The sequence below is a fragment of the Cotesia typhae genome, unplaced genomic scaffold (genome assembly GCF_013202065.1).
Source record: "Cotesia typhae breed Kobodo isofemale line unplaced genomic scaffold, CoteBio_Ctyphae contig_119, whole genome shotgun sequence".
Classification (NCBI taxonomy): domain Eukaryota; kingdom Metazoa; phylum Arthropoda; class Insecta; order Hymenoptera; family Braconidae; genus Cotesia; species Cotesia typhae.
Window position 1 is genome coordinate 3,690,801 of NW_027423712.1, and position 22,502 is coordinate 3,713,302.

The 22,502-nt window shown below is 28.9% G+C and overlaps 3 protein-coding genes across 4 annotated transcripts; 2 read left to right on the top strand and 1 right to left on the bottom strand.

Moving 5' to 3' along the window:
• Positions 1-5,182: 5,182 nt before the first annotated feature.
• Positions 5,183-22,422, bottom strand: Daw (activin beta chain dawdle). Of its 2 annotated transcripts, none has more exons than XM_074246976.1 (4): positions 21,966-22,422; positions 9,331-9,588; positions 6,353-6,735; positions 5,183-6,252 (listed from the first exon to the last, which is right to left on the bottom strand). In XM_074246976.1, the coding sequence occupies exons 1-4, from the start codon at positions 22,420-22,422 to the stop codon at positions 6,097-6,099; spliced, it is 1,254 nt and encodes a 417-aa protein (XP_074103077.1). In that variant the 3' UTR covers positions 5,183-6,096. The 2 variants fall into 2 exon arrangements, with proteins under 2 accessions (XP_074103077.1, XP_074103085.1); XM_074246984.1 differs by having other exon boundaries at positions 6,112-6,269.
• On the top strand, positions 16,060-17,129 carry LOC141530121 (zinc finger MYM-type protein 1-like). The gene is made up of 2 exons (XM_074247017.1): positions 16,060-16,175; positions 16,283-17,129. Exon 2 carries the CDS (start codon positions 16,481-16,483, stop codon positions 17,120-17,122), a length of 642 nt encoding a protein of 213 aa, XP_074103118.1. The 5' UTR covers positions 16,060-16,175; positions 16,283-16,480; the 3' UTR covers positions 17,123-17,129.
• LOC141532129 (zinc finger MYM-type protein 1-like) lies at positions 17,126-19,873 on the top strand (the record flags this gene model as incomplete). Its single annotated transcript, XM_074250337.1, is given in 2 exon segments — positions 17,126-17,655; positions 17,658-19,873. Coding segments are annotated over 2 exon segments (1,494 nt in total), but the record flags the coding sequence as incomplete, so codon positions are not given.
• Positions 22,423-22,502: the final 80 nt, after the last annotated feature.

Here is a 22,502-nt window from a genome sequence, read left to right on the forward strand (position 1 = left end):
AAATTTAAACTGATTTTAAGCAAACTGATCTGAATTTGAACGTTTTAATCTGTATTTCAACTTTTAAAAACATTTTCATCTGTATTTGATCTACTATCCAGATTATTTTTTATCTGTTTTAAGTCTAAACAACCTTTTAATAAAATAATTGAGCAGCTATAAATATTTTATGCTGTTTCTAATCTAATGAGACTAAAAAGTTTGATCGGTTTTTAGTCTAGTTAATTTGCACTTGGACTTTATGTTTTGTTTTCAAATTCAATGTGAAATTTTATACTGTTTTTGATCTACAATTTTAATTCTAAATGTTCAGAGGCCAAAAATCGACTAGAATGGCGACTTATAATTTTGTTGAGTCTTAAGTATTTTATTAAAAACTATTATGAGTCGCATTTATTTGAAAAAAATAAATTTAATTATAATATATTCATGCGCTCTCTTGTACTAGGAACTGATCTTTGATATTAACCTTAGATCTGTCATATTTATTTGTCATAGCTTAACATTTCATGGGCTATAAAAGTTTTGTATCTGCGAATATTAGTTGCAGTGATAACTAATAAATTTGTATGAACATACGTAAAATAGTTCTCATCGTTTCATTTTATCTAAATCTATAGTTTTCTAATCATCGATATTAAAGACAATGTCAATACATCGACCAGATTAAAATCTTGACAAGATGACAAGATTAATATTAAACTTTGTAATTTCACGCATCATTTAATGAGCGGTATTCATTATTTGTATTTGGTAGTGCGAAGTATAACGTGTGGTATACATTGCACCACGAAATAGTGAATAGTCACTATTTAAGTTTCAGAGAATGAAAAGCCGTACCCTATAGAGGATCTTCGAGGATACGAATAAAATGATAATAAATAAATATATTACTATTGTTTTGGTCTGTTTTTGACCTTGATGCGATCAAAACCAGCTAAATGGTTGTGACAAAAAAAAGTCTGATTTTGGTCTTGAAACAATAGAAAACAATTTTATTGTAACATTAAAAATTGTCTGAAATTGGTCTGAATTGGGAATAATACGGGCTAAAACAGATTAAATTCTTATATAAAGTAGATACACATAATAAAATTAAATTGAATGAAAAATATTAAAAGTTTTCATTTCTCATAAAACAGATTAAATTTTTTGACCCAGGTAGAACGTTAATTTAGAATATTTAGACTACACAATTTATCAAAACTTATAACAAACTGTTAAATAATTTTATGAAAGTAATTGAGAAGAATGTTGAAAAAGTCCAGTTCATAAGTATCCCGGAAAAATTTTTTATATTTACTTAAATCGACATATATTTAAATTATAATTTTTTAGATACATATAGATATGAAAAGATATAAGGAAATTGGAATTGCAATGCACATCTGTAGGTTATAAATTTTTTTAAGAGTTATGTATATTCATATGGAGCAAATTTGATCTGTTTAGATCTATAAGAAATTTATAACTTTTTTTGATCTCAGTACTCTTATTCTCACATCTTCATTCATAAAAAACGGTGAGTCAAGTATACATAGTTATGATAATTGTTTTCCTGGGTACTTGCAGTGTTTCAAAAAAATCGGATATTTTTTTTTCAATGAACGTTGAGAAATCGTCAGAGTATCTCTAGAAGAAGATTCTCTGAAAATATGAGCTCTTAATATTAATATTTAGAGGTGGCGTTTTGTAATTTTCTATCTCCCATTTAAATAACATAGTAAAATATTATTTTAAAATTCAGAATTTTGTAACGTGATAACGAGCTACTTTATAGGTAACACCAAACCCGACCGTATGGGAAATTAAATGCTCTACAAAAAAGGTCTGATCGATATTTTGCATAACTCAAGTCATTTTAAAGATATGGAATCTCAAACTTTAAACTGTTAAAAATTACGCTTTGCTTTTTTTTTAAACACAAAAAAAATCAATTTATATGTATTAATAACCTGTTATTATTAACTTGAGGACAAAAATATGCATATATATTCAATAGAATGCATATCCAAAATCTTTAATAATTTGAAAAATGCTGATTTTAATTAACTTTCAGCGAAAAATATTTACTTATGAGTCATTCCATGTCAAATCGACCAATAGTTTGAATCAACCCCTTTCAATTTAGATGGATTTTGGTCAGAAATTTTCTTTTATCATACAACAAAATTCAGTGAAAGGAAAAAAAAAATGAAAAAATTTTTTTCAAAAGATATGCAAATTCAACATTTTGCGATTTTTTATAGTTTTTCAACTTTGTTTTTGTAATATCTCGAATGATATTATAGACACAGGAATCACCTTTCGTTTGTTTAAGGGGTTACATCCACTTGAAAGTTCAAAAAAATGTGTTTTTTTGTTAATTTTTTCTGGAGAGGCTTCTTATTGAATATGTACATAAAATATATAAACATTTAGCGAATTTAACGTATTCTAATAATTCATATTTTATTAATAAAAATATTGGGTTCCGTTGTTCCTGTAGAAGATCTCCTGAAGGTCCTCCACAAAAAGGTGTCAGGCGGTGAGGAAGATATCTCTGATCCAAATTATTTGAAATAAAAAAAACCAAAAGGATTACTTTTAGGATAGATAAATACAGGTAATGATCGAAGAAATAGTCAAAATTTTGATTTTAGATAAAATGGCGGCTTCCCAACAAAAAAAAATCTCTTTTTGCACGAAAATTTACACTTTAAAGTGACTTAAAAAATCGAAATTTTCATCAGAAACTTTATTCCTTCGATCATTACCTGACAAAAGTATCTAAGAAAATCCTGTGGAGATTTCAAGTCAATCGGTCAAGCCGTTTCGGAGAAATATCCTTCACCGACTTTGAAAACATCGTATCGAGAAAAACGCATTTAAAGTTTTGGCTATTATTTAAAGTTACGGTTCCGCCTACTTTCAAACGCTCGGAGACGTCTTTACAAATACAATTACTCCGAAACTATTTACCGGATTACTTTGAAATTTACAGACAATATTCTCGAATACATATAGATTCAAAATATGCAAAAAAAAAATTTTCGATTTTTTCAAAATTACAAGTGGATATAACCCTTTAAAAGGCGACACGGGGCTATTGAGAAAAAATATATTTTGGAGTAAAATTTTGAAAAATGCCAAATTTGCCAAATTTAAAATTTTTGAATATCATCAAAAATGACGATTGACATTAAAATTTTGGCTGAATTTTTTTTTTATATCTTGTACTGATTTTAAAAGAGCCTGAAATTTTAAGAACTGTGTTTTTTTTTTCTTTTAAATACGAATTTTTGAATTAAAAAAAATTTTTTTTTTGGTTTTTCGCAACTTCTAAATAAGGCAAAGTGATTAAATTAAATCAATAAACAAAGTTATAACGCGTTATAACAACAATATAAATTCGCAACATAATAATTAATAATAATAAGATCCTCGATTGTAAAAATAAATTCTTTAAGAGTAAAAAACATTCGCTAGATTAGTTTGACCTTGGGTAATTAGATTATAATATCTACGACGTAAAATATCTACTGACCAAGAATTCGTGAGAAGACACTTGTCGGTTTTTCCAAGTGGAAAAAATTAATCATTTATTTTACCGAATTAATTGATTCTATAAATTAATACAATTAATAAAACGATTCTAGATATTAAATAAATCACTTAGATAAATTTTTGTTAATTAAAAATTCTCACTACGAATATTAAAATGATTTTACACCTCAAGGTCGACTGAATGACTCTCGGGTATAAATCCCCATGAAAATCACTCAGTCCAAACTGACGAATATTAAAAATTACTAATTAAATAACTCTTGAATTATTGTCAATTAAATAATTAAATAAATAAATTAAAGAGGAGAAGAAAACTGAGTATTAGGTAGACTGCGGTCCATTTCGTGTCCACAGAGTAATTTTCAATACCTTGACGTAATTCTGACGATCTAACTCACTGCTTGAGGTTGAAGTCCTGGTAGTTGTTGGCTTCCTTCGTCTCGTATCTACTCCGGGAACCGGTCCCTCTTGATTTGCGTGGCACTTTGTCTGACGGTTACACCACTTCTCCCCTTTGCACTGCACGGCTCACCTGTACGAACCCAAAACTACCTCGTCCTACTTACTCTCTAGGTCCGAAGATCGAGACGCGCCAGTACTGTGTCGAAAAAATATCGATATCCGGTGACTCATCGATTCAGAGTAATTTTACACTGTTACATTTTTTTTTCCAAAATATGTTTTTTTCAATAATCTTAAGTGTCCCCTTTCAAGCAAACGAAAGGTCGTTCCTGTGTCTATAATAGCGTTCGAGATATTACAAAAACAAAGTTGAAAAATTAGAAAAATCGCAAAATTTTTTACTTCCGCCAGGGATTGCGGGGATGGATGATAAATTTCGAATTTCCATTTCCAAACCGTAACTTTTACAGACTCGAAATCAAGTAGGAATCTTTTTTTGTCATCTCCAAAATTTAACATTATATGTAGCTATTCTGCCAACGGACTAAGAATTTTACGTATATTTTATCTTTGCTTATCACATAACCGATTAATTATTCTCATTACGGGGTCGCAGGAATGTAATAGATTAAAATTAATACATTTTCTAAACACTTGAGATGTGGAAAATAAATTTGGCTACTTATTTTAAGAGAATTCGTAAAAAACATGTACAAATAATTTTCTATGAATAATTGATGTCACGAAGGAAATATTTATTAACAGCAAAATTCGTCGCACTTTAAGCCAGGCAGATTTCAACTTCGCTCATGAGACCTGCAATTGCTTTAACTGAAACTTTCAATGGTCATTTCAAATTTTTTTCTTCATGTCAATTATCATTCATATTTAGCAGAAAGCCACGAGAATGTTATAGTAATTGCACATTGAAAGTTACAATGAATACTAGCTAGAATAATCACATGGATAAAAGGTACAGGGCAATCTGATGAAATTTAGAATCTGTGCAGGTCGAAACAATACTTCAATAAAATTTCAGGTCTAGATCTAAAAATACAATTCTATTCAATTCTCAATACAATTCTAAGTGCCCAGCGGAGCGAGCGGGTAACAGATAGTTTCAAATAAAGTTAAATTAATAATTATAAAGTTTAATTTTAGATACTGGAATTTTTTTCTTAATGAATTGGTTAAAACGAAAAAATATTTAAAATCTAATCATAGCTTAGAAAAAATTATTTTTATTTCAATTTTTTAATTTTATAGAAACTTATAATTTAGTTACAAACATATTTACACCATAATATTTGCATGGAAAAAAATGAGTAGTTAAAGTAATAATTATTTATTAAAAATCTTAACATTCTTCATAAGCAAGGTTTGAAAGTAAGCAACGAAATTGTTTCCATATTTAAAATAAATTATTTATCGGATAGAGCGAAAATCTAAAGGAAAAATATTCATTCAAGAAATATTCGATATTTATAAATAAATCTGTGTGTGCATATATTTAAACAGAAAGTAAAAATTTTTAAATACCATCCCGTAGAAAAAAAATCCATATGTCGCATAGGTGTGAACGAAACTGGGTATATTGTTACCATATATGACATATATATTTTTTCTACATGAAATGCTTCTATTTAAAATTAAATTAAGCAAAAATTAAGTTAAGGATCTATAATACAAATACTGTCTTATTTTCATCATTCAGTACCTTTCTCATTTCGAAGACTTTTATTACATTCTCTATAACAAGTGCAGTATCTGTTGTTCATACAATACAATAACCTGAACGTACTGAGGAGAAAAACTCGAGAATAGCATTCTCTTCTCAACATGAGAGGATCTTCACGAGTGGTCGCTCCGACACGTTTCACTATTACTCTTCTTCTTTTTCGTCGCAAAATCCTTTCTCTCAAATGTTCTCTACGTCTCTTTATTTTTCTTTATCTCTTTTATTTTACGCTATCTACTTTCTTCTTTAGTCCTCTTTCAATGTAACCACAACGAGCAAAAGAAAAGAAACTGAGCATCACATTTTGAACACAATTTGTCGTTGATACGAGTCTTACGTAGACCAGCCATTGTAACAGCTTTCACGCCGAAATAAAAGGACTTGGTTGTTCCACGTTAGAAGATTTAGTCTCACATGCAACCACAAGCTTCTACAACCATGTTAGGGAGTGTTTTTTGGGTTATCGTGTTGTTTGAATCTACGTAGAGAAGCTGAATTGGTGAAAGCTGAGTCGGCGAGCAACAAGGCACAATCTCGTTTTGTCCGCCATTTTTCATTAACCATTTCTGAAAATTTCATTGTTCTTTATGAATCTTTATAATTCCATTTTTTTCTTTGTAATAAGTCATCATATTTTATAATTTATAAGCTTAAACTTTAACTTACTCGAAGAATATTGTTGTACGGTGAACCACTCATAATTAACGACGCTGCAGACGAACATGAGCCTCGACAGAAATAAGCATGATATCCACTAGGGTGAAGAATCCAATCGCTCCAGCCAATTTCATCGAAGCTTATATAAAGTTGATCACGACAACATTCTTTCATTTCTGGTAGACAATTGGAATTTCTTTTTGGTCGATTTTTAGGTAACAATGGTGATGTATGAATTACCAAAAAAGGCTTCAATGTTAGTTCTGCAGATACCGGAGCGGTTTCACGATCAATGGAACATGTGCTGCATGCTATTTGAATTGCGTGATTAAGTATCTGCCGTTCTACCCATTTTCTTACCGTAAATGCAACATCAGTTTTTACCCAACCTTCTGTAAATTTAAAGAAAATATTTTTTTCCATTTCATTTAGATTAAAATGTGCAATGAATAACGTCCGTGAACAGTTATCGATGGGTTTGGTATGAAAAAAGTTTATTTTTATTGACAAATGAATTTATCATTTTTAACTTCCCGCGAAGAAAAATTGAAAATTTTAAAAAATTTGGAAAGTTATTGGTTTTACCTTGTTTTGTGAAAATTGAGTTTTCATCAGATCTCGACATTTCAAAGTTCTAGAAATCTTCTCTGACTATTTTCACAATGATGTCCGTGTGTGTGTGCGTGTGTGTGCGTGTGCGTGTGCGTGCGTGTGTGTGTGTGTGTGTGGCACGACCGCTGATCCACAGACAATTGATCCGCGACATTTCATCTGCGACAATTGATTCCTATAATAAGTGATTCACCCGACAATTTATCCTCACGATAATTCATATGAGTGTCAAATAAACACACACAAAATCCATGATAAAAGGTCACAACACGGTAACAAGCTTATGTGTTGGTCTACTGTCGAATAAACACACACGAAATCGAGAATTGAAGGGCACAACTAAAAAGGTAACATTATCCAAAAATTAATCATGGATCATTTGTCGTGCGGTTGAATTGTCAGATGGATCAACCGTCCACGGATGAAATGTTGCAGATAAATTGTCGCGGATCAATTGTCTGTGTATAAATTGTGACGTAAAATTTGCAAAAAGTGTTTTTTTTTTTTTTTTTTTTTTTTTACATAACTCCGATATTTCTATTCGATGGCTTTTGATGAAATAAAATAATTATTAGAACTCAAAAACCCACGTCGATCGTGTTTGTGTTTGAATATTTGTGTTTGAAAGTAAATCATAAGATTCGAAAAACTGCGTTGAATGCTTTCAACCGCGTGAAAATCGATTTATTCATTCAAAAGTAATTCCAGTTTGAAAATCTTTCTCCAAGAGCTCAAAAGTAAAGAACAGTTAACTCTAAGCTCGGAGAGCTCAAAAAATACATAAATTGTATTTTTGAGCTTGAAAAACTCAAAAACGTCGTAAGTGCAATTTTAAGCCCTTAGGTATGGAATTAGCGGGAAGTTGCTGAATGGCCTTCAGAATCGATCGTTTTCCGAATGTTTTTATATTTAAATAAGGATCATTTTACAAAAATTAGTTAAATTGTTAATATTCTATTAATTGTATTGCTAATAATAGGAGTACTTAAATTACAGTATAAACTATAGTTTGAGAAGAATTAACCTTTTTGAAATATGGCGCTTCAAAGAATTGACAAAAACTATAACTTTAATTAGTCAATATTTATTATTAATTTCGTTATTCTAACAGCAACTAAAAATAATTGTTTTAAAATCGACGTTTTTTTATCATATTTTGAAAATTAATTAACATATTCTATTTATTTTTCTTCACTTTTTTTCCACTGCATCATTAATTACTTGATTGTAATTAGTGCTGATATAACCTTCCGCAAAATGTCTAATCAACTCTATGATGAATTTCAGTGAAGTGTTATCCTTTACAATTGCGTAAAATCTTTATTCTAAAGAATTTAAAAGTAATGTGTCTTAAAATCAACATAATAAATGCAAATAAAAAATATCTAATTTTGAAAAAATTTCAATGACATATGTTCGTTTCATCATTTAATGTTCTTAATTTATATCAAATGGAGAAGAGATTTCGAATTATTAAAGCAATAGATATTTTTCGATACTATTAATTTTAATTAATTTGTTGGTCGTTTCTAATGTCTGCATAAAAAAACAATTGAATTTTTCTACACGCTTTTTATTGACTTCACCTGTGTGTTTGTATGTTTGTAACCGACTCCTTAGAGCGCAATTTTAACCCACTTTAAACGTTCAGATTTCATTCAAACTTTGTAGATTTATCGAAGACCGATGACAATACACTAATTAGATAAGATTATTCCATTATTCAATTTGCAAAATAAGATTTGTTAATTTTTATCAAATGATCTATAGTCAATAAGGCAGGAATTGATGTTGATTTTTATTTCCAATCATTATCTTTAACCGATTTATCTAATAATAACAAATTTTGGAATACCAAAGAGAATAATAATTTAACAAAACAAATAATAGATTAAAAATACTAAAAAAACACACCTTTATAAACAAACCAAACTAAAAAGTAAAAAATAAATCATAGCTTAAAAAAATGTTCAATTTTAAAAAAAGCGTGGGGTGCTTTTTAAGATATTATCAAAATGGAAATCCTTCTGATATTTGTCAATGAAATATTCATAACTATTGACGACATGCATTCCACGCTTTTTTTTTTATTATATTAAAACATTCATTTTCTTATTTACACTATTATTAATTTATATTTATTGAAATTTTTTATATTATTCTTAATTCAAATTTATTAAAAATTATTTCAATTTTTTTAGTTTGGTTTTCTATAAAAAGCGTATTTTTTCGTTTTTTTAAACTCTTACTTATTGATGACTGATATTTATTATAATTGAATACATTTGTTAATAGCTGAAATATTTTCAATTACACGAAACTAACTGATTTCTGTAGAATGACCAACAAGAAAGTTAAAAACGGTAAAAAAATACCTTCAATTGAAGTTTCGAAAATGGCCATAATAGTATTTTTTTCAAAACTTCCACCTTGATCCCAATGATCCAATTCTGATAAAACAAATGTCTGACCATATACATCGTTCTCATCATTTTCTTTGTAAAACCAAAGATCAGCCGAAGTTACATCAACGTATTGCATCTCTGACGGAAGATTAAATGTAAAACAGGCTGCAGGGCTAAAACCAGTTAAATGATTCGAATTTTGACGGCAATTTTCCACATCTGTTACGTCTGTAAATAAGAATTATTTGACAAAACTCTTTTAAAAAAAAAACGCTATTTGGTTATATTCAATATGGTACAGATTTCGTAGAACAGATTGATTCTTACGAACTGATTCGTTTATTTGAGAAATAATGCAAGCAAAATAATTGTTAATAAGATCATGAGCATTAATGCAATAGACAGACTTTAATTAAATCCACATAGACTTGATGAGAATCACTTTCAATATTGATAAAATCTCTAAAAAGTATCACAAGATAAAAAATTTGCGTTTAATTAACACGCTTAAGGAGGCACTGTGCAAAATCACTTTTCTTACAATAATCTTAAATTTTGGAATACGCATACTTTTAAGTGTCCTCTATACGAATAAATTTTTTTTAATAATCCTTGCGGTGCTAATTTTCTAAATATTAGCAATTAAAAATCGTACATCTAATATATATTCCCTATCCTGATCGTAATTAGGGTGAACATTTTATTGAATAACCAGACTTTTCTTAGGATTTTTTTTTAAAACTGAGAATATGTTATTGAAGTTATAACAAGTACTTTTTATCAAAAATATCATAAACGAGCCGTATTCATTTTTTTATAAAAAATGTTTGAAGCTAGCGACTTTCGATATTTTACGCGAGTGGAAGTAAGTGAGCAATAGTCTGTCAAGAGAGACAGCACTAGTGAGTGAGAAAGAAACCAACAGCCTCAACCTATTGGTGTCTTTATTTGCCGCAGGACCTCCTTATTTAACACATGCGAAATAGTACATTAAATAACAAGTAAGATTATCAGCGTTAAAAGTTATTCAAGGAAGGGTGGGGCATGACTCCCTCCCTAGGTCGATTATTATTTTTTAAGATTTTCTATAATCAACTTAATTTACTTTGGTTCTACTTTAATCAAATCAACTGAAATTTTAACAAAATTCTAAAAGAAATTAATTTCCTGGAGCCCGACAACCCCTCTTAAAAAAAATTTCTCTTTAACGAAAAAAAATTTTAAAGAATAAATAAGTTTTTCCTTAAAAAAATTTTTTAAACTTATCTAAGATAATTGTTTGAGGATTATATTATCACTAGGGTCATGAATTTCAGGTTTTTTCTTCATTCAAATTTGAAGTTTTTTTAATTAATTATTATTCAGAGTCGGTTTTAACTGCTGTAATCACATCGCCGACTTTAATCGTTGGAAGTGGTATTTTCAGTTTTTTTTTGAGTTATGAAAATCTAAACCTACGTGGCAAGGGTCCAGTCGCAACCAAACTAGTTTCTAAGACCAGCTTGGGATTCGAACCTACGCCTGGCTCGTGAGTTAGCCCGAGTGCTATATAGGCCGAGCGCTTTAGACCACTCGGCTAACGTCACCGGTTAAATTTGAAGTTATTAAACATATGAATGTTAATTTAAAAAACTGTGAAAGTTCGGGCTCTAGTTGTTACATATACATTTTTTAAGCCATGTTAATTTTTAGCCTTACTCAATTATTTACAAGATAATATGACCATGAAAATTTTAATTCTGATAGAAAGATCAATGCAATTGGTAGCTTTTTTTACTGATAAAAAAATAACTTGACTTAAGAGCGAAATTATTGAACCAAGAACATCATTTTGAAGAATTTGATTATCTTGAATAAAGTATAAGAACTCTAAAATCAAGTAAAATTTACCTGAGTCAAGGATAATTTTTTAGATTAAGAATTTTTCCACTTAATTCTAAATTATTACACTATTTAGGATAATTTTTTTGGTTTAATAATTTCTCGCTTGAATCAAGTTAATTTTTGCACCAATATATGAAATCTACCTAAAATTATATAAAAAGATTAAGGAATTAAAACGTACACGGAAAGAAATTTTCTTTGAAGTTTACCCTTAAATTAAAAAGAAAAATTGTCGGACTATATTGTAATCGTGGGACGCTAACGTGCTGCTTTACCATTTACTAGAACCAAAAATACTTTTTACAGTTGGGTGAGTAAAATTTACCGGAGTCTCCGGTAAAAAAAATTTTTTTAATTTTCAATGCAGCTTGCCGCACTAAAAATTTTATGTAAATTTTATGTTTTATGTTCAGAAAAAGTTGATTTAAATTTAACAACATTAAATTATTATTTGATTTTTTTAATTTAATTTATTTTTTTAGGTTATTTCACTTTACAATCTACATATATAGAATAATAGCAATTATTTACAGTGATGGATTTATGCCTACCCAGTCAGCATCCAAATCAGAAAGACTTCTAGAAGAAGTCTTTTCAAAGACGTCCATAAGAAGTCTAAATATGATGTCTTAACGAATTCATCAATCAGAACTCTTAATCAAGAAGTCGACAGGAAATCTTTTGACAAACTTTGTAAGACTTCTAAAATATGAGCCCTTCAAGTAGTTTACTTACTGAACTCATAAGACATCAATAATCTGAGCTTTTTAAGAGGTCTTTTTTCTGACTTCGTAAGATGTCATGAATATGAACTCTTTCAGAGGTCTTTTTGCTGAGGTAGGATTGAATTGTATTGGCGCATGCGCACAACGATAGAAATTTTATTTTTATTTTTTATCTCTGTTTTAATATAACCTATAAGTGTATGGTACGTTTTCTGTTTACATTCAGCGTCGAATTGCAAAACTTTAATTTAGTGAAATCAATTAATTATTTATAACCAGTGATTTCGTAATTTGTAAATTAAAAGTTCTAAAAATAATGTAAGTGCATATTCTTAGCTAATTAATATTTGACTGTGTATGATATTTCATGTTTTTATCAGTGATAAATTTGAGAAATCATTCGATTTTAAAGGTAACGTATACATTTATCCAAAAAATAAATATAAATTATGATTTTTTTTTAATTTAAAATATTTTTTCTCAAGATGTCTGAAAGAAAAAGATTCAGTGACCTGTCTAAGAGTCAGAAAAATCGAAGATTGAAAAAACGCTGTGAGCAGGCAATTTTGGAGACTGCACGTGCAAAAGCATCGGTTGATACTTCGTTTGATAATGATCCAGTTATTAATAACAGTGTAATGAACAACGACAATAATTATGACAGTGATGATTTCAGTTTACAGTCGATTCATTTAGATAATACCGTAACCGATATCTCTTTAAAGACTTACACAGATAATAATGATAATTCTCATTGTACAACAACAAAAACAACATCAACAGTAACAGCAACAACTACTACAACTTCTATCACTTATAATAATATAATAATAATAATTGTGATATCGAAGTACCAATTCCTTTAACCAAACAATTAGCTCAATGGAAATGCGAATTTAACATTACTCAAGCTGGATCAAGTGCTTTACTAAAAATTATTAGAAATGTGGAGTCAATAGAAGAGTTAAAAAGTCTTCCAAATGACAGTCGTACCTTAATTGATACTCCTACAGATACTACTATTCGTGAGGTTGCACCAGGAGAATATTTCCACTATGGACTGAAAGAAGGATTAATTGATCAATTAAAAATTGTCGATATAAAACAGATTACAGATATTATCCAGATTAGTATACACATTGATGGTTTGCCAATATCGAAGAGTTCAAAACGACAACTGTATCCTATACTGGGAGAAATTTTTCCAAAAGTCTCTGTACCATTCGTTATTGGTATATACCATGGACTGAACAAACCAAATGACTAATGAATTTCTTCAAGATTTCATTAATGAGTACAAAAATCTGAGAGAGGAAGGTTTCGAGTATGATAGTCATAAATTTAAAGTAATTATAAGGGCTGTCATTTGTGATTCACCAGCGAGAGCTTTTGTAACCTACACAAAAGGTCATGGTGGTTTTTATGGTTGCGGTAAGTGCATTCAAGAAGGAGAATATAGTGACCATCGAATGTTATTTCTTGATATGGATGCACCATTACGCACTGACTCGAATTTTATAAATCGTTTAAATGAAGATCATCATTTAGGAAAATCAGATTTTGAAGATATTGGTGTTGGTATGGTGTCTCAATTTCCAGTGGATTACATGCATCTTGTTTGTCAAGGAGTATCAAAAAAATACTGACTTCGTGGACGAAAGGATGGCGACTAAATGATAAAAATTACTTAAATTAAGTCACAAAATGACTGAAAATCAATATTATTATTATAATTATTATGAGTATTACATAACAACAATAATAATTTAACAATTAATATTAATAAATTTATAGCATGAATAAATAATATTTATTAATTTATAATAATAATATTCTGCAAATTTTCTGTATGAAATCAGAAAGAGCTCTCAATTCTGACTACTATAAGTACTCTTTTATTTGAAGTCGTAAAGAGCTCTTAATTCGGATTTCTGCAAGACATCTTATTTTTGAACTCAAAAAGACTTCCTAATTCTAACTTCTGTAAGCACTCTTTTTTTTTGAACTCAGAAAAAAGATCTCTTTGAGAATATTTGTGGAAGTCTTATATTACTCTTAAAGTGGCGCATTCGACGTCCTCAAGACGTCTTAGAGACACCATTCCGTTAAAAATTACGACGTCCAAATCTTAAATAGGAGTTCATCAAGAACCTCTAAAGACATCATATTGTTTACTGGGTAGGCCCGCGAGGCCCGGGCCTAGGGCGGCATGATTTGAGGGGCGGCGAAATTTTTGAAATTCTAAAATTTCAGAGACGAAAAAAAATAAAGACAGTCTCCTTTGAAAATGAGTTCAGATTAATTTTTGTAAAAAATTTTCTCTGGAATATATTATCCGAACAAAAACAGTTTCACTGTAAAAAAATCGTGCCAAGTCCACGTTCATAAGACTATTAAGAAAAAAAAATTTTATTTCTTTACAAAAAGATATAAAATAAAAAATTAAAAAATCCAAGTAACCGATATGGTTGTATATGATTTTCGAAAATTAAAAAAAAATTTTTGTAAATTTAAAAATTAAAAGAAACAATTTTGGAACGTATTTAGTGTGCGTAGTTACGAAATATTTCACTTTTTATGAAATTCCTAAATTGTATCTACTAGGACACTTAAAAAAAAATTGAAGTACACAATAACGCACACCAAGTACGTTCCAAAATTGTTTCTTTTAATTTTTAAATTTACAAAAATTTTTTTTTAATTTTCGAAAATCATATACAACCATATCGGTTACTTGGATTTTTTAATTTTTTATTTTATATCTTTTTGTAAAGAAATAAAATTTTTTTTTCTTAATAGTCTTATGAACGTGGACTTGGCACGATTTTTTTACAGTGAAACTGTTTTTGTTCGGATTTCAGTTTTTTTTGTAATTATAATAAATTTGACAATTTTAATTTAATACATTTCCGATGGCAAACTATCCCCTTTAAGCTATAGTTCATGTAAAAGTTATTCTTGCGCCGCCTAGCGTGTGTAATTGCAAGCTGTCAAATATCTTTTTTTCACTGTAGTTTCCCATCTATTATAAGATTAGCATGCATCGTTATATTATTTAGTCTCTGGCCGTCCGCTTTTTACATAAGAAAAAAGTTAAAATCTAAAAATCTGGGTCGCTATAGTTTGTGCTGATTATTTTTAATAATTTTAAATAGAAATTATAAAGATAATTGATAATAATCAAGTAATACGCGTAATAAAAAGCATGAACTACTATTATAAAATATCATATAAAAAAAAAATCAAATTAAATTTGAAAAAAAACTTGTAACCTCAAAAAACGATTCTGCTTACGGTATATACACACTCGGTAGTCTGGCTTGAGAACGGAACTTGGCGCCAGATTCTACCGAATCTCTTGATAATTCAATTTTTTTATTTACTTTTAAGTCTATGAATAAGATTTTAATTTTTTAAAAGATCAATTATAGTCTTTATCGAATGATGTTCTTTACTTTTTGTTTTATTACTGAAATTAATCATATGCTGACAAAGCTTTTGAAAATTACTAAATCTTAATAATTTCGCAATTTGTTTTTAACTTTAAATAAAAAGGAGATATGCACGTATTAAATATCATTGCGGTATTTATTTAAATGTCAGAAAATTTACTTTTAACATAAATAATTTTTCATGAAAAGTCATTAAGTTTATTTATGTAAGCTGATATATATTAAACCAGTTTACATATATAGTTACATTTATGTGTTTATTATAAGTATAAATAAAAATTTAAAGAATTTTGTTTTATGAGTGTTTTATGTATGTGATCGTTAACTCAAAACAAGAGCGCTACGCTTAACAGAGGTCTTGACGCGTTTGACTTTGTTTTGTTTAATGCAGAAAACAAAGCATCGCGCTGTAGAAAAAATACAGAAATCGTTCCAGTCTTACAAATGCTCTTCATGTCTACAAATCTCGAATCATTTTATTCTGTTTCTTAATATTAAAAAAATAATTGATTGATAACTTTAAATGAGGTGTTAGTGGTGTTTTTTTATAATTCGGTCATAGTTCTGATTTTATTTTTTAATTGAATATGAGTGGCTATCGAAAAAAACTTAGTGGTGTAGAATATCGTAAAAGAAAAACAGAAGAATCTACAAAAATAGACAGTTTACTAAAAAAATTCCAAAAATATCTCATTTTATTACAAGCTCAACTAATTCTTCTAATAATGACCAACAACTGTCATGTTCATCTGTCGTTAGTATTTTATTATAATTGTGAATAACTTTTTTTTCGATATAAAGTTTCAATTTCAATAAAGAGTGAATAAATATCAAGTACCTAAAATTATTTTTTTTTCATAGCCGGAATTGGAAGAAACTTCAGCACAAGATAACGAAGAAGTACTGTCTAACACTTCTCCATCACAAGATACGAACAGGACGCCATCAAATTTCTCTTCATCACATACAGAAGAACTCCAGTCAACAACTGATATTTTACGATTTAATAGTGATCCCGTTTTATGGAATTTGAATGAAGAAATACGGGATTTTATAACTATGAACGGTATACCACGAAATAATAATACGGATTTTAAAAATTCTAAAAATGTATATAATGATAAAACAAGGTATTGTTCCAAAAGTTTATTTCAACGTACATTGAAAAATGGAGAGATTCAACGCCGTGAGTGGTTAATTTATTCAGAAACTAAGGGTTCTGTATTTTGTGTTCCATGCTTATTATTTGGTAGAAGTGTTAAAACGAATGCTTTTACTGGTGAAGGATTTCGTGATTGGAAAAACTCAAAAGCACGCCTTGAAGGTCATGAAAATTCTGAGTTTCACAAGACTAACATTAGTTATTTCAAAGCTCGAGCAGTAATTCACGGGCGTGTTGATCAATGTCTAATAAAACAGCTGGATGAGGAAATTACATACTGGAAAAAAATCTTATACCTAGTCATTGCAATTATTAAATTACTAGCAATAAGAGGATTGCCATTTCGAGGAAATTCAGAACGAATCGGAGATCCCCATAATGGAAATTTTTTAGGAACAGTAGAGCTTCTTGCTGAATTTGATCCATTTTTGTCTGAACATCTAAAATTGTACGCGCACCCTGGTAGCGGAAATACATCGTACTTATCTAAAACAATCTATGAAGAAATCATATTATTGATGCAGAATAAAGTACTGTAACAAATTTCTAGTGAGGTGCAATCTGCTAAGTATTTTGGTATAATTGTAGATTCTACGCCTGATATTGCACATGTCGATCAGCTTACTATAATTATTAGATATGTACGTGATAACGGCGAAATTGTTGAAAGGTTTCTAGAATTTATACCAAATATCGGCCATAAAGCTAAAGATATTGAGAATGCTTGGTTAAAATCTCTAGAAAATAATGGTTTGGACATAATGAACTGTCGTGGTCAATCTTATGATAATGCAAGCAATATGTCAGGTATTTATTCAGGCCTTCAGACACGAATCAAAACAATTAATCCTCTAGCAGATTACGTTCCTTGTGCTGCTCATTCTTTAAATTTAGTAGGATCATGTGCGGTTGAATCCGTCACAGAAGCAGTCGATTTTTTTTCTACTTTGCAAGAATTATATAATTTTTTCACTATATCCACCCATCGTTGGGAATTTTTGGTGCAGCGTACAAATTTAAGAGTTAAGAGTTTTCTCAAACTCGTTGGTCTGCTCGACATGATGCCTGCTACGCGTTAGAAAAAGAATGGTCTGCAATAATTGATGCACTGGAATTTATTGCTGAAAGTGAAGATGAGAAACCCACTATAGGGTCTGAAGCTACGGGATTGCAGCGAAAGTTGCAGCATTTAGAAACAGCAATTCTAGTCATCGTTTGGAATGTAATTTTAGATCGATTTAATGCTGCTAGTAAGAAGCTTCAAGAATCTCAAGCTGATTTATCATCCGTTGTGCAGATCTATAGTTCTCTGGCTCTATTTCTTCAGGACATGAGAGAAAGACAATTTTCTGAATATGAAGAAAAAGCCAAAACATTATCTGGCGTCCAAGATTATTATCGTTATGATACACGTCGCAAAAAAACTAGAAAAATTCAGCCAGATGAGTCACGGGTAAATGAGAGAATACCTTCTTCTGGACAAGAAAATTTTCGCACAAATGTTTATTACCCTATTTTAGATACTCTGAGTGTGCAATTGGCCGGACGTAAAAGTGCATTTGAAAAGCTTTACGAAAAATTTAAGTTCTTCGATAATTTATCTGAAATAGATACAACCGAATTAAAAAATCTTGCCAATAAATTAGTCGACAAGTATCCTAACGATTTAGAAGAGACATTAGGCAACGAATGTATTCATTTACATTACCAGCTTAAAGATTCTTCAGCAAATACGGAAGATGTACGATTTGTACAAAATATATGCAATGTATTACACTCACGTAGTCTTCGAAATGTTTACCCAAATGTTGATATTGCTTTACGTATTTTTTTGAGTATTCCAGCTACAAATTGTTCAGGAGAAAGATCTTTTTCTACTTTAAAAAGAGTAAAAACCTATTTACGTGCCAGTATGGGTCAAGATAGACTTAATGCTCTTGCATTATTGTCTATTGAAGCTCAACTAGTTCAAGAAATTGAGTATGATGATATAATTGATATTTTTGCGCGTACCAAAGCCAGGAAAAAGAATGTTTAAAATTGATTAATATTAAAACAAAAAAAAACATATTTATTTATTTGTCTAACGTTTATTACTTATATATCTGAAATATTTATTAGTTATAACTAAAAATTATATTCTAACGAAATAAAGTTATTTTAAATTTAGAATAAAAACATTGTATAAAAATTTATTGAATTTATTCTAATATTAAGGGCGGCGCGATAAACAGGGCCTAGGGCGGCATCAAGCCTAAATCCGTCACTGATTATTTATAGATAATTGCGAATATCATTACATCACATCTTTACAATTAATAGTTAATCAATTGCATAAAATTTTATTATAATGATAATTGTATAAATGTTTGTTATAATTAACTGCAGTTCAGTGTCAACTGATGACTATGTGAATACTAACATATGTGAAATTTGTAAACAGCTGAGAAGCCTACAGCGATTGCAGCGCCGCGTCAAAGTCGGTGGATAGTAACGTTACATGAATCCTTTTTACCGGAGACTCCGGTAAATTTTATAGTAGTTTCAGTAAAATCTTTTGATTTTACTGTAATTTTTAAGATTAAATGAGTTAAAATAACTTTTAATCTAATTAATTTTCTACGTTTATTATTTTTTACCGGTATACTACAGTAAAAATTAATAATACTTTTCTGGATTATTTACATTATAATTGTGAATAATTATTGAAAGAATTGTAATTAGATTAGAAATTTACGAATGTCCCACAATTACTGTGATTTTAACGGTAATTTTTAAAGAAATTTTTTATTTGTGTATAAATGATATATTAAATTTACATTAATCATCGTCATCGGTAATTAATTACCGACTTTGAAGAATGTTAAATTATAAAAAATTATGAATGGTTTAATAATAAGTATTTTATTAAATGATATGTGTTGTTTTGATGAATTCCGATTTTTCTATACAATAGACTAGAGAGTATAAAAATTTTAAAAAAATTACTTACTCTGATCATAAATATTCATGTGAGTTCTGTGAATAAATCATGCGATCATCAAGCAAAAGCAAACTGACATGTAAATTGAATAAAATTACAGGGAACGCTGTTCGTAACATACGAATGAAATTATTCGTAATTAAAGTTTGAAAGTTAAAAAGCCAATCGCTCTGTGTTCTAATCAACGTTGAATGCTAGTGAATAATTTCAATGAAACATTATTGAATTCGTACAACCGAATAAAAGCATTGTAGTACGGGAATGTATAATGATAATAGTAAAAATAAAAATAATTATAATCCAGTTATTTCTTATTTTAAACAAAGGCTTATTATTAAAAATTATTTTAATTTCTACTAGTAAGCTATTCTTGATTTGTAGTATCGAAATAAATTCGTTTGATAGAGATTCTACTATTCTATATATGAAGTTCGTGATTTAAGAACCAAATAATTAAATGTATAATTTTTAGTACTAACTACATTTATAAAAAACAATTCAGGTACAAGCAGACTGAATCACAAATCAATTACAATCTCCACATAAATTTGCATTTAAAATTTTTCACAACCAAAAAATAGGTATTTTTAAATTGTCATTATAGTGGATCAGACGACGTATAGCTTGTGTTATTGTATTTTCTTTTGTTCTCTAGTGCTACCTTTGTCACGGACTATCGCTAGCTCAGTTTTACTCATGGCTAGTTTGTAAATAAAAGTTTCTTCTAGTAAGATATTAACGAAATCCTTCGTCAGAATATATTTTTTTTTATTTCAACATAATCTACAAAAAGCGATCTATATGAAAGAAAGTTTTTTTTTCTTTATTAGTCTTGGAGATATTATTTAAAATCAATGTTTTTGGTTAACATTTACTATGGACTGCATGTTAAGCCCGATTTTTGTTAATTAATTCCTTAAAAGATCTTCGTCAGATATTTTTCACAAAAATACTTTAACATATTAAAAACGAAGCTTTTCATCTTTACATTGCTTCAATGCCCGAACGATCTCAAGAAAATGGCAAAATATCTAATTTGTGTGTGATTAAAAGTGTCTAGCACTCAGATAAAGGTTGCACGAATCGATCGGTTAAAATCAGATTTATAGGATTTGAAAAGAATTAGTTAAACATAGATTTTTTAACAAATTTAACTTAATTATTTTGTTTAATTTAGAGTTATCTTTTGTATAACATACTCATTAATAAAATAACATTCACAGGTAGGATATTTTAATTTATGAGTTTGTCACTCATGATTTTAGCTTTGGAAGTAATTTAGCCCTGTGTGAAAATGTCATCTTTTTACGTGTGCATATGTTTTTTTTTTTTTCAGCTTAAAAACTGTTAAATTGACTGATTGCATAATTATTTATTGTTGAAATGAAATGTAAGTGATTTATTGTCGGAAAAACGACATAAGTTTTCTTGATGTTTTCATATTATTTTATTGTTTTAGAAGTTATGTATATTTTACATTTATAACAATGATAATTCGTTTCTTATTTCGTATACTTTTAGAGATTTACATGAAAAATGAATCTATTCATACCTAACAGCATAATTTTGAGCTTAAAAATATTGATGAAAAAAATAAGTTCTGAAATACTTTAACATCTGTTTGTACGAGTTCGTTTAACAATCACGAGTAGATTGATAAGTAACAATTCTTCGATTCAATCACTCCAGCATAAACCAAAGAATTTACAGTACACGGACTAATTGAATAATAATTAATTCACTCGATAATTGTTGAGTGATAGAAAATTCTATGGTAGTTGAATATTTAAGATGATTATCATGATGATAATGAATTTTATTTATGGCTAAAGCTGCCGAGACTGTTATTCACAATTACTTAATGCAAATTGTACATATTGTAGTGAAATAAATAAATAATTAATGAACGTTCAGCAAAATCGTGTAAACGTGTTATGATTAAAGACTGACTTTGCTCCGAAAAACAACTAGAATTTATGGTAGAACATTTACCACCTGTGTTAAAAACAATTATAAAAAATCTCAAAAAAATAATTAAGAAAGTTTTATATACTGAGAACAATATCATTTAGACAAGAATTTTTTGGTTCAAATATTTGTTGGAATTAGCTATTTAATTTATGAATTTTTTAACAGAAGAATATCAATATCAGTTTTCATTATGACAGTCAAATAAACGAATAGTTTTCTTTGAATTGAATATAAAATATTTCAATCAATTAGAGCGATTTTTTAGATAAAAAATTTACTTTTCATAATTATTAAAGATATGTTCTTATGTCGAGAAAATTTTTTAATCAAAGTTCTTTTTTTCTCAATGAAATTTTTTGGATTCATCAATGATAAAAAAGGCTATGACTCTATGACAATGTGGATTTATATATAAAAAAAACTATTACCTTCGTTTGGAAAAACCACGATTTGATCTGTTTTTCCGTAAAAACTTTCGGCTTGCTGTTCAGATTCAAAAGGCTCACCAGGTCGCAGTTCGAGTACATATCCGTTTATTAGTGGCTTAGGCAATGTTGAAAGTGAAATTGAAACGTCTGGTGGCTTTGATAATCGTAATTTCTTAAGAATTTGTTGTTTTACATACTCAACTCTTATTTCATTGAGAATGTGTTCAATTTCTTCATTTGGAGTCACTCGGTTTTTAATGCATGCTGAACACTTAGATTGAGATTCTTCTCCCATCTTAATATGAGTATTGCTGCTAATACTCCCTTCACTATTGCTACTCATTTTACCTAAATAAAAAGATGACCATACGCTTTTCAAAGGATCGATTAACATGAATGCATTCACATCAAAAAAGTATAAAATCGCACTTAAAATCACAAAAGTTAACCAATGCATTTTTAAAAATTTATTTTAGTTTTAGTTAAATTTATATTTATATTAATTGAATGTAGTTTTTATTTCGTCATATCATATCA